Raw genomic sequence first — 13,445 nt, forward strand, 5'->3', positions numbered from 1 at the left:
TATTTAGTGTTGCGGACATAACCTTCCCTGTTAGCAAAATGTTCCATAATTCCCCCCCCCCCCCTTACTTTCAGAGTGATAAAATATAGTTCGCTTTGGCCTAAGAAGATTAAAGACCCCTTCATTTTTTGTTGCTCAGAGGAGTTAAGGGGAGAAGTGTTTGAGCCTGGTTTGGGGGGCCAGGCTCAAACACAGGGCGTTAGTCTCACAGGACTCTTCCCTCCAGCTGTCAGTCTGGAAAAATTGTTCGCGTCACCAAGGCATGCCAGCTGGGTCCGCAGAGATGATTATAAGGGGGGTTAAAATAGGGCTTGTTTAAAAATAAGCCAGTGAGCTGTGCGCAGTATGACTGGCCAAAAAAAACAAAACCCAAACCAAAGTCTGTGCTGAGGCTCTCTGCATCCTGGAGGTCTTGAGTAAAATTATTAGTAAATTATTGCAGTCCCAGCAAAAACCCCAGGTATCAGCGCTGGAATGTTTGACAGTAATTATAACCCACTGGTGATGTCCTCTTGGGTCCTTATTTTCTCAAATGGTCTCTCTAAACCTTGTCCCTTCTCATTTAGAAAGTGGCATTTTATAGAATACTGTAACAAGAGTTGTAGCAAAATCCATATTAAGCCACGGCAATCATATTTCCCCAGCTCATGCACCTATTATATGTACACAGTATTGAGCTGATGCTTTGTATTGACACCAGCATTTCTGATAACTCTGTTCTTTCTTGTCTAGACATGATTGACTATTGAGCTACTTGGCATTGGCCAGTCTTCTTCTTTTTTTTTTTTTTCTTTACATGTGTTGTACTGTAAAGTGAGAGCATGGTTCATTTATAGAATATATTGTTAATTGGCAGAAGTCATGAAAACTAAGCTGTTTTGGTTTTGCTGATAGCTTCAGAGAATCTGAATGATGGGTGCCTGCTTTAACAAGCCCCATTACTGCTAGCCAAAAGATGCACAATGGACCAAGTTTTCAAGAGGGTGCGTAGAAGTTAGGCATCTAAAATCTGCACCTAACTTCGAGTCCTAGCTCGAGGCACTCAGCACTATTTGAATACTGGGCTCTGAGCATACAGTTCTGTGGTCACCAAGTGGGTCCCTCGTTTAAATGAGCTGGAACAGGAGATGTCAGTGGCATCTTTAGACAGAAGTATCTGGGGGCAGATACAACAGACGATGCCACTGGGAGCATGGCAGAGACGTTCCCGGTGCAGCCTGGGGAGCTGGGTGTGGGGATAAGTGTGCCAGTGTGCCAGGAGGGGGCCTGGAACCATTCCTTTAATTTAAATATATGGTTTGGAGAGGGCATCTTGCTGCTATGGTCCATGACTTTTTTTTTTAATTCTTTTGATGAAGTTTGTGGGGAGTAGGATTGGTTGCTATGTTCCACATGTTTTTATGGAATTCATTCCCAGAATGTTTGTGGCAGGAGTCTTGTTGATTTATTTTTTGTGAAGCATTTATTCTACAGTAGTTGGTATATGAATTTGATGTTGATTGATTTTTGTAAAGCTAAATTATTTATATGGTTCATTTTGTTTTACTGTTTTATTATTATTATTTTACTATTACTGTTTTTTATTTATTTTTATTATATTGGTTAGAATGTTAGTTTTAAAATTCTTTATTGTGCATCACTCTGATTTAAGACAGCAAAACATTTCAGTTAATCAAGGAATAAGCTAAACTAATACTAAACTAAATAAAGCTTTAAATGATCATCTTAGCAAGTATAAATGCTGGCTGATGCATGTTGAGGCAGAGCATGGTTCTATTAAATTGTTTCATTTGTATGTTTGCTTTATGATAAATATGAATGTTTTAATTTGTAAACTGCCTAGGACTATAGATTAGCAGCATGTTAAGTGTTTTTAAATTCAATTAAATGTTTTCTTTAGGAGGTTGGGAAGAAGGTGAGGGATCAGGCCTGCAACCAAGGGTTTTTTGGGGGGGCTTAACCAGCTATGTATTTAATATGGCCAATTAAGTTCTAAGATATCACAACCAGACTTACTTACTTGGCTAAGTTTAAGCCCCACTCCACCTCTCTTATCTGGCTAAAACAGCCAATCAGTGGGGAGGGGGGGGAGGAAATATTAAATCCCTAGGTTTGTCTGGTTAAGTCCCAAACTTAACTGGATAAATCCTTTTGAATATTGACCTCCTTGTTTTAAAACCTCAGTGCAAATCGCCTTCTTCTGTTTCTTGAGTGGTTGATGAACTTGTTAAAAAAAAAAAAAAAGTGATTTCTGCATGATCAGAATAAAAAAACAGAAAGGATGAAGAAAAAAAAAAAGAAAAGGTGGTTAAGTTTTTATGCACCAGCAAGTCCCAGCTACTAATGTTCCTTTTTTCTCTGCAGCGCTCTCTCTTTTTTTGCCACCTCCAACCTGATGATTTGTGGAATGGGTGTATGCAGCAGGAAAGCTTTGACCCTGCTCAGCAGTGTGTTTGCTGTGTGCAGCCTGGGACTTTTAGGGATTGCAGTTAGCACGGATTATTGGCTCTATCTGGAGGAAGGTATCATCCTACCCCAAAACCAGACGACAGAAATCAAAATGTCCCTGCATTCCGGGCTCTGGAGAGTTTGCTTCTTAGCAGGTATTTATTTATTTATTTGTTTGATGGGCAAATCAGAATTCAAGAGCATTAACGAGAGCGCCAAACCACGTCAGCACATAAAACTAACAAATAAATAACACAAAGCACTTAAAAACAATAGAAATCCCACAGGAGCCATATATTAATAAAACTGCCCATTAAATACATGGGCACCAACAAACCAAGACTGCCCAAATCACAATTCCAGCAAAGTCAGAAATGTCTGGCAGTGTATATACCAAAGTGGTGGCTCCTTAAGGAATATCTGCAGGTCAGCCGTATGGGATCATGTCCCTATGACATAGCAACAGTGAACTAGGAGCGCCCCGGTTTTCACCTGCCTCCTGAAGAAAAGATCATTTGTCTGCGGCCTGATATTCAGTAACGAGCTGCCACTTTCAGTTATGAACCTTACAAAGACTGTGCCTGCTCCTCAAGTCTCTTGTTTTTGTCTAGTCCTAACACTATCATCCATAGATTCAGCAGAGCTACTACCTGTGTAATGGTCCTCTTAGATATATCATTTGCATTCAGCACAATTGATCATAAAATTATTTTGGCCAGTCCTCATGTCTTTGGTCTGTTCGGCATAGTACTAGATTGGTGTACTTCATACTTGTCTGATTGATCTCAACAGGTTAGACCGGACAGTGCAGCCTAATTGGAACCCGGCAATCACTGGAGTTCAACAGTGTTCTGCCTCATTGGCAACACTTTTTAATATATATACTATTCTCCTCTCTCTAAAATCTTTGCATGTCTCGGCGTAGACTGTAAAGTTTAAGCGGGCAATTTTTTGTTCCCTATGCTTCCTCTTGGATAAACACATTTGACTTAGTCTCTATGGGCCAGATTTTATAACATGCGTGCGGGCGTAGATTTGTTCACGCAACCCAGCGCGAACAAATCTACGCCCGATTTTATAACATGCGCGCGCAGCCACGCGCATGTTATAAAATCCAGGATCGGCGCACGCAAGGGGGTGCACAATTGTGCAACTTGCGCGCGCCGAGCAGCCTTCCTCCGTTCCCTCCGAGGCCGTTCTGAAATCGGAGCAGCCTCGGAGGGAACTTTCCTTCCACCCCCCCCATGACCTTCCTTGTTCCCGCCCCGGAACGCCCATTTTTTCAAGCCCCAGGACTTGCGCGCGCCGCCGAGCCTATGCAAGATAGGCTTGGCGCGCGCAGGGGGATGCAGGGGTAGGTTTTCAGGGGCTACGTGCATAACCCTTTGAAAATCTACCCCTATGGGTATAAGAACAGTAAAGAAGTGGCTGTTTCAGAATAAACTGTTAAATGTTCAAAAGACAGCACTGATTGTTCTATCTGCCTGATCACTGTCTATAACCTTTCCTACTTTTCAATTTGATGGTCACAGGATTCCTATTGCCCACGCAGTACGGAATTTAGGTATAATCCTTGACACCACATTGTCATTCCACGTTCAGATAAAAGTTGTTAAATCATCTTTTTATAAATTACATATGCTGAAACACCTAAGACCTCTTCTGGAACTACAAGATTTTAGAACAACCCTTCAAGCAATGGTGCTTACCAGGCACTGCAGATAGTCCAGAATGCAGCAGCCAAAGTTCTTACAAGCATGCAAATGCATGACCATATCACTCCGGTCCTTGCCTCATTACACTGGCTTCCAGTAAAATGGAACATCCGGTACAAATTAGCAACCCTCATGCATACAGTACTATACAGTGATATCACCCTATGATCTAATGTAGTTTTGCATCTTTACAAACTTACTCGCACGATACGATCCACCAATAAAAACCTATTGGAAGTGTCATCTCCCAGATTAGCTCAATTCGATCCCACCAGGAAAAAGGCGTTCTCATAGGCCTGCCCTAAAATTTTTAAGCAGGTGTTAAAAACATACTTGTCTTCACAAGCATTTAGCGAGCCTTCATTTGCCCAAGACTGAATTTAAGTTTCGACAGATTATTAATGGACGTGAGTTAACTCCAGGAGCAGCACAAAGGCCGCCATATTTTTGTCTGAAGGTATGTATGTTCGACTGTATTGTATTGTCTTGTTATACTGTTTTGTTTTAAATTATGTATGTCTTTTAGCTTGTGTACACCACCTCGAACTCGTGCTATGAGTGCAGTTTAGAAATACTTTTAAATAAATTCATTAATAAGAAGACAAACTTACAGTGATTCCTGCTACAGAAACCATATGGCTGGTCTACTTATGCATTTTACAAGAGTCCAACTGATAGTGCTTCACAAACTCCAGATAATACAACATGCCACTGCACGACTAATAGGGCATAAATCGTGCGAACACATCACACCTGTCCTACACAAAGTACACTGGTTACCAATACTATACATGGTGAAATTCAAAACCTTGACATTGATGTTCAAGGCTGTAAAAGGAGATGGGCTTACCTACTTGAGCAAAAGAATATGGGCCGGATTTTAAAAGCTCTATGTGCGTAAATCGCCTTACGCGTGCTGGGCCTATTTTATAAAGGCCCGGCAATGCATGTAAAGCTCCGGGACGCGTCTAAGTCCCGGGGCTTTACTAAAGGGGTGGTCCGGGGGCGGGGCCAGAGGCCTACGATACAGCGGCCATTTGTTGCTGTGTTGGAGGATCGCATGCCGGCAAGCTGCCGGCGCGCGCGACCTGCGCCTGCCGCAAAAGGTATGATAAGAATTTGGGGGGGGGGGTTAGAGTAGGGCTAGGGGGGGGAAGGTTAGGGGGGGAAGGCAGTGTGGCTCAGCGCGGGCTCAGCACGCATGCATGTTATAAAATCAGGGTCGGTGCGCGCAAGGGGGTGCACAATTGTGCACCTTGCGCGTGCTGAGCCCGCGCTGATCCGCACTGCCTTTAGGAAGCAAATAAAAGCCTGGCTTTTCTGTCAAGCTTTTAATCCCTAACTATGAACTCAAAAAAGATGCTAAATTGACTTCAGAAACTGCATGGCATCATCTAAATTCTGTAAATATGCTGCTACAAACGATTATTTTTGTTGCTGCTGGATTATTTAAGTTCCGAGCGAGCTGCTAGTATCCCTGCTATGTTAGTAGAGGTTAATCAATGCGTGTTGGTCTCGGGGCCAATGCAAGGGCATTGGGCATCCTAGGCAAGCCTTCTGCTTTGCCCACCCCTCCCCAAGTCCAGGCCCCGCCCTCCCCAGCCCAAACACTCAAATAAAAATTATGCAACAATAAAATGAAGAAATATAAAACATCAATAATAACAAAACTATACTAGGAAAAAGGAATATTTCAAAATAGCAGATAAATAGTGACATCCAATAATTAAAAACTCCAAAAAAAAAAAAAAAGTTCCAGCTCCAAAACAAAAGTTGAAAAACATCAAATATTAACACCCAATGATCAAACATCAAATATTAACACCCAATGATTAAAACTGATTTCCAGATGCCCTGAGATGGTCGTGGATTAGCTGATGGGGAGCCGGGTTTTTTTGTGCACAAAGAGCCCGATTTTTAAAAGGGCCACACGTGCACCGCACACATTTTCGTAAGGGCCCAGCCACGCGCATAAACCCCGTTACTTGCCGAAGTGCCGGGCCTCTCCAAAGGGGTGGGCCAGGGGGACATGATGTGGGCGGGGTGTGGGCCGGGACAGCGCCATTAGCCTCAGGATGGGCTCTGCTCGCTGCCCCCCATGGCTGCCCTTTGCTGCTCCCTACTGGTTGGTGCCCTAGGCGTTCGCCTAGTGGACACGCAGACCCTAGTTGATCTATCAAAGTCAGTGCTAAAAGAACACCTTTTTATTGCTAAGGATATGATTTTTGTTGCCATGCTAAATAGTTTGCACCTTTTTTATTGTGAAGCTGCTGTTGACCTTCTTTTTATTTGCTGTTACTCTATGCTGTAAACCGCTTTGGGTGAATTTTATATTCAAAAAGGCATGTAATAAATACGTAGCAAATAATATAATAGTCCAGGGCAAGCTATTCCAGACAATGGGCATAATAGATTTTTTTTTTTCTGAGAACCCCCATCACAAAAAAAAAAAAATTAAGATGGTTGTTTTAGCACAAATCTCAACAAAATCTACAGATTTTGTCAAACTCGATCTGGGTTGAAAAGTCCACCTGGTTAAAGCTGGACTCAGAATTTGTTTGCTCATCCTGAGATGGTCATCAGTTTTATGCTTTTGTACAAAAATTGTGATTTGTTTCACACCAGATTATTTGGCTGTAGATGAGAAGAATCCGTGTTCCTGTTCAATCAAAACAAAGTCGCTAACATTTGATGTTAGCTTAAAGAATACAGAAAACTATAGTCAAAGCCAACCCCCTTGCTATTTTTTCCCCCTTGACTGCCAGCTCTTGGGGTGCGCCTCCTGGTACGGTAAATGAAAGTGTGCGTTTGCCAAGGACCAGGTGGCCGCCATTGCAGAGGAGCAGCAGGCATTACCCTTTGTGCAGCGTACGAGGGGGAAAGTCAGTGTGAGACGCACCAGAAGGTAAAATTCTGTCTTCTTGCAAGATGAAACTCCCTAAATTCTCAGCATGAAGAAATATCGTTAAGGAAGAGTTATGCAGAACCATCAAAACCTTCTCCCACCGCCACCACCTGATGATGTTGTGTCCTGCGCCACTGAATTGTGAAATTAATTTGTAAATCTTCCTGCATGGTATTTGCAAGCCATTAAACCTTCCAAGTACTAATAGCAGAGGATAGCATCCACCGAGGAAGGAGCCTGTTTGAGAAACAGATGTGCCCCATTTGTAGCCTACAAGGGGAGGGGCTCTGAAGGCAATTTCTGTTTCAAAGCAAAAAAAAAAAAAAATCCCTCTCTCTGTGGATATATCAGAAACCCCAGAATCATTTTAACAAACTGCCTTATTATATGTTTGCTTGTTTTCAGGTCAACCTAAGGAGTTTAGCTTAATATGTTTTCATTTTGATGGTGCTCAGAAAAGTGAATTGAGACATGTCTCCTTTCTCCTCATAACTTGGATGCAGCTAGCGAGAGGTTACCATAAAAAATAAGTCACACAAAGTGCTGATGGATCGTGAAGACTGAAGAATAAGATTGTCTGCTCATTTAATTCTAAACTTCCAATCAGAGTGCCCTCTGCTGTTTTTGCTTTATCACAGCAATAACAGAACCAATGAGAATGGATTCTCAAACATGTATAAGGTTGGCAGAGAGTTAAACCGAGTCCACGATATAGAAAATTAATGATCGCTCTTTAGAATATAAACTGGAGCTCAATATTTCTAAGTATCGGGATATTTACCTACCAAGGGCGCCTCATAGCGTCCTCTTTTGTATTAGCTAACGACTCATTTTCTCTGAAAGCTTTCATATCTCGAGTTGCTTTTCCTGGATGCAGGTGAACAATTCTTCGCTGCAGCCTGCTGACGCCAAAGCAAAAACACCCTGGGATATTCAGCCAGTTAGACTGTGTGGCTCTCGAAACCTTCCATCGGCTCTTAAAATTTGGAATCAGGGAAAAATAAGGGCCATGGGCATTTCAATACTTGAAACAGAAATTTGCGCGTAAAATTCTTAACGCGGTCCAAAGTGTGCCAAGGTCCCTCTGCCGCGTAACTTTACTTCTGGTACGGATGGTGTGTAAGTAAAAAAATAAAAAAAAAATTTAACGAGCCATACCTGAGGGGTGTAAAGGGTCTGGGGTACCTGGGGGGAGTGTACAGGCTGTCAATCCAGGGGATTGATCTAGCTGGTAACTGGGCGAACAGGAGCGGAACTGGTAAAACAGGCAATGGCGTCGGCGCGTCCCTTTTAAAATGTCCCTACTTATGTGGTAGAAGTGGATTTTGCACACAGAGGTACGCGTCCACCTAAAATTAGGCGCACGTGTGTGCGTGGCCAGGTTATTTTGTACCATGCGCGCATATACAAGCGTATGTTATAAAATAGCCATGTTCCTGGACGCAGGCTGACGAACGTGTGCACATGTGCACCCACAGGTCGCTTTGAAAGTTACCAAGTTAGCATCGTATTTTCACCCAGACACTAGAATTTGGTGCTCTGTTTTTGGCCTTTTGCTTTTTGAGATGTAGGTATATCTGGATGGAAACTGTATCTATCAGAGGCTTTCTGTTTGACCAACAAAACAAATCACATGAAATGTTTGGTTTGTTTTCATTAACTATGAGATCAATACTGCCACACATAGAGCCTGACTTTCAAACCTATCCTCAGTACAGCATTTCTGCATGTGGGTGGATGTATAGAGATTAATGCTAGTATTTTATAAACTGGGCGGCAGGAGCTGCACAGTTAATAAAATACTATGTATGTCTACTCTGAAAGTGCAGGCAAATGTTTCACTAAATGCCAAGATTTTCAGTGCAAGAAAAAGTAGATGCCTATTTTCTAAACATATGCAAGTAGATTTTCGGTGTATAAAAAATTATAACATGTACACATAATAACCAAGATTTATATGTGGAAGCAGGTAATTTATAACGTATAAAGTGAATTTTCAAAGGAGTAACTCTCATAAAAGTAGCAAAGACTCATGTAAGAAGCTTGTACTTGCATACATGCTATTTTATAAATATAAAAAAATATGCAGGTATTTTCGGGTTTGTATGCACATTTAACTGCGCAAAAAATGGAGCAGTCTAGGGCATTCCAGAGCAGGTCAAAGAGGTACATTTAGAAATTGCTATTTTATAACAGATTTATGCAAAGACATTTGGCAATTTATTTGTGCAATTTTACACCTGCTAATCATGTAGAGCAATTGATATCAAACTCGTCTGTTGTCTGCTATTGGGTGGATGGGAGGCTGGGTTTACTGGTGGGGGGTTGTTCAGATTGACGAACCAGGAGGGTCTCAATCACCTGAAGACAAGAATGAACTGGTGGAGATATTGGCAAACTAGTGATTTCAATTACACATACATATTGTAATATATACCGACTTCCACGAATAAATCAGGGGTTCACATAAGCAAGTTATATTTTTTTGCTTATAAAAGTTATGCATAAACAAGCACATTTTCAAAGGGCTACACGCGTAAATTTCGTGGTTTCTGTGCTTTTTTACAACGGGGGCCCGGCCACGCGCGTAAGTGCAGAAGTGCCGGCCGAGGGTTAACACTTCCTCGATGCTCATCTCGTGCACCGCGAGATGAGCGTAGAGGAAATGATAGCACCGGGGCTGTTTAATACCGCGGGGCTGGCAAATGACAAGGAGCCACAGGACAGGCTTCCTTTTCCGAGTCGTGGAGTGCAGGTCTCTTGTTTCTTCTACCGTCGGTGGGATTGTGGCCACTGGCAGCCACATGAGCATCTTCCTGCACCCCCCCCAGGTGTCCCGCCCTGTGCATTTGCACAGTTTGCACACCTGGTGGCGCTGGGCCTGTATACCATGTTAAAGCAAAGTGGTTTGCTCCCCTGGGAAACAGAGTAATAGGATATCATTCTCTAAGAAACCTATTTTGCTGCTTTTGTTTTGCAGGAAGGGAGAATTGTAGCTATGTTGCAAACATTGTACTGTTGAGAAAAGGAGTAATAAAATGAATTGTTTTGCATACAGGTGAAGAGCGTGGACGGTGTTTTACAATTGAATATGTCATGCCAATGAATGTACAGTTGACATCTGAATCCACGGTCAACGTTTTAAGTAGGTGACGTTGTGATTCCTTAACCCACTGCATTAGATATGTCCCCATGAAGCTCACTGTTTCAGATTATTACAAAACTGCAGAAGCAAAGTGTTTTATTAAATATGGAAACTTGTATGCTTTTCTACGCAGGATGGTAGAAAACCAATGTCTAGAACAGAAACTGGTTTGGATAAGGAATGATATCCTACAGGCAGTCACACTTCTACAGCTGGTGGGCAGGATATAGCCATGGCATTATGGACAGACTGGATGGGCCAAGTGTTCTTTTCTGCTGTCATCTGCTACGTTGCACTTTGACTGTACGGTGATATGTGGTGTAGGGATGAGCATTTGTTTTCTAATGAAATGAAAAATACGATGCAAAAACTCATTTGTTATAAAATGGAATGGAAAACCAAAAACCCTTGCCAAAATTTGAGAACTTTGTTCCCCTTCATTTCAGAAATGGGTAAAAGATACCCCCCCCCCCCCCAGTATTTCCAGCAGTTAAAAATTGACCCCACCTTCCCCATCCCCGGGCTTTTCTTTACTCCACAACTCCATCGATGAGTTTCCCGTAGCACAAATAGAGCGAGAGCAGTCCCCAGTTCCTTCTACCTTGCCAGGCCTTGTTTTCAAAATGGCACCAGCCAGCCCGCGGGCGGGGCAAGAGACATTCAGGGAGCTTGGAGAGGGGGTTAATTTTTTTTTAAGTCAGTGCTGGAGATTCATCATTGGGGGGGGGGGGAGAAGGGGACGACCCTTTGTTTTTCTTTTTTCTCCCTTCTTTGATGCTTGTTTTGTTCCTAATAAAATAACCACCAAATGAACTGAAAAATGAATACAAAAAACAACCCCAAAAATGTAAACTTTTTGTATGCATTCCTGTAATGTAGTGTGGGCTCCAGTTGTTGGTGTTGCGCTCGGGGGTGGACCCTTGTCCTGGAGCAGCGGAGAACCGCCTCCTGGTAGGGACCAGGAGGCACCTGCCCCCAGGGGGCGGAGCACTGGAGGAGACAGAGGCTGGGATGAGCTTCACCACTGGAAGCCCGAGGTCCCCCCGGGATGAGCCCGTAGGGACCCGGGCCGCTTGGACTTAGATGGGCCTCGCAGGGTCTCCTGAAAGGATGGAAGTCCGGCGTGCCCACAGGCAGAAGGGGAGCGCGGTCAGGTTCGAGACTGGAGGTCAGATGAAACAAGGAGGACCAGAATAGTGTAGGTGATGACAAGGCTAGGAACAGAGCCAGAATCTAGAGACGTGGTCAGGCGGGCAAGGGTTAGAGTCCAGGGGTCAGTCCGAGAAGTGGTCAGGTTCCAGAGGTCAGACGAGGTCACAGGCAGACCGAGGTCAGAAAGCAGGCAGGTCGAGGAACAGACTGGAGTCAGAGGGTAGGCAGCAGGCAGGCAGATCAAGGAACAAGCTGAGATCAGTACCAGAGACAGTCCAGAGGTACTACCTGGGGAGACGAACAGGAACAGAAGGACGTTGGAGAACTAGGAAGCAGGAACAAGGCAGGAACAGAACTGGAAGAGAAGGATCCTGGAACGAGACTTGGAACAAGGTTCAGACACAGTAACAATCTAGCACAAACACCGACCCGATTGCCAAGGCAAGGAAATACAAGCAGGGACTTCCTTATATCGGGGAATCAATCAGGGTGCGCCGCAGAGCTAGGACCCGCCCCTGGCCCTACCAGAGGCCGGGTGGTCCTCGCGCGCGTGTTGGGGCGTGGCCAAAACAGCCGAGGATGCCGAGCTCCGGCGTGAGGCCTGGTGTGCAGTGGAAGGCCCGGCGACCGCTGCCACGGGACGCCGAGGCCTGGAAGCGCTTGCAGCTGCCGCTAGGGAGGCCGACCCGGGACCTGCCATGGAACCATGGAGGTGAGCAGGCCTGTGCGCGGACAGGGTGCGTAACAGTTGGAACTTAGAACTGGGATTCAAGACCTGCTTATCTAGTCCTGGCTGTGCATTTGCCCTCCATGTGACCTTGGGCAATTCAATTTACTTCCAGTGTCTACATTTAGTAGGTTAATGTTAAAAATAATAAGATTTGCTCACCCCATTTCATCAGTGGGGTGACACACAAGGAAAAGGGGCAGATAGCCACCAGCCTCTTGAGGTGACCACACAGACTTAGGGGTAGAGTTTAAAACGTTGTGTGCGCGTGTCCATATGCACGCGCTACCCGGCGCGTAATTTTATAACATGCGCATGTTATAAAATGCCGGGTCGGCACATGCAAGGGGGGGAAGATATTTGCAGTTACGCGCAGCGACGAATCAGGGCCTTCCCCAGTTCCCTACCTGTCCACTCCAATTAAGGAACGGACTGGGTGGGAACTTCCCAACCCCCCCTAGCCTGACCTCCCTTCCCCTATCCTGCCCTCCCCCTATCCCTCTCCTAAATCCCCCCAAAATCTTTAACTTACCCTTTGCTCCTGCTTCTGAGCAGGAGCAAGTTGTGCGCACCAGCACCCTGCAGGCACACGATCCCCCGGCCGCTGTGCCAGGCGCCTCTAACCCCGGACTGCCCTGCGCCCCAGACCGCCCCTTTCACTAACCCCGGGACTTTAAAGACCGGAGTTACATTGGCCCGGCGCGCGTAAGGCCCAGCCACGCGCATAAACCCCCGGGATTTATGCGCATAGGTGATTTAAAATCCAGCCCTTAATGCTTCTGATACTACTTTGCTTGTAAACAGCTCAGAAATGTATCCAAAGACCGGAGAGTGGCCAGTGTAACGCCGGTCTTTAAAATGGGTTCCAGAGAAACTATGGACTGGAAAGCCTATGACAGAAATAATGGTAGATACTATTCTAAAGATTAAAATTGCAGAAGGTATAGATGGACATGATTTCATGGGACGCAGCCAACATAGGTTTATCCAAAGGAAGTTTTGCCTCCCCAATCTGGTACATCTTTTTTGAAGGGGTTAATATACATGGATAAAGGTGAGCCAGTTGATATAATGTATCTGGATTTTCAGAATGCATTTGACAAAGTCCCTCATGAGAGACTCTTGAGAAAATCAAAAAATCATGGGATAGGAGGCAGTGTCCTTTTGTGGTTAAAAAATAGGAAGCAGAGAGTAGGACAAAATGATCAGTTTTCTCAATGGAGGAACATAAGAACATAGCATAGAAATTTCCATACTGGGTCAAACCCAGAGTCCTTCAATCCCAGTATTTATTTCCACCATTGGCTAATACAGATCACAAGTACCTGGCAGGATCCCAAATGGTAGATAGAT

General features: G+C 44.3%; 1 protein-coding gene across 2 annotated transcripts in view; it reads left to right on the forward strand.

The window, feature by feature from the left end:
• CACNG5 (calcium voltage-gated channel auxiliary subunit gamma 5) overlaps positions 1-13,445 on the forward strand; it is a 61,303-nt gene that overhangs the window by 31,197 nt on the left and 16,661 nt on the right. Inside the window, exons 2-3 of one of the 2 annotated variants that reach the window (XM_029599340.1) lie at positions 2,365-2,603; positions 10,127-10,213. In XM_029599340.1, the coding sequence (XP_029455200.1) occupies positions 2,396-2,603; positions 10,127-10,213 (295 nt within the window). In that variant the 5' untranslated portion in view covers positions 2,365-2,395. The remainder of the gene's footprint in view (positions 1-2,364; positions 2,604-10,126; positions 10,214-13,445) is intronic. The other variant, XM_029599341.1, reaches the window with a different exon arrangement.

This window comes from Rhinatrema bivittatum, chromosome 4 (assembly GCF_901001135.1).
Source record: "Rhinatrema bivittatum chromosome 4, aRhiBiv1.1, whole genome shotgun sequence".
NCBI lineage: Eukaryota > Metazoa > Chordata > Amphibia > Gymnophiona > Rhinatrematidae > Rhinatrema > Rhinatrema bivittatum.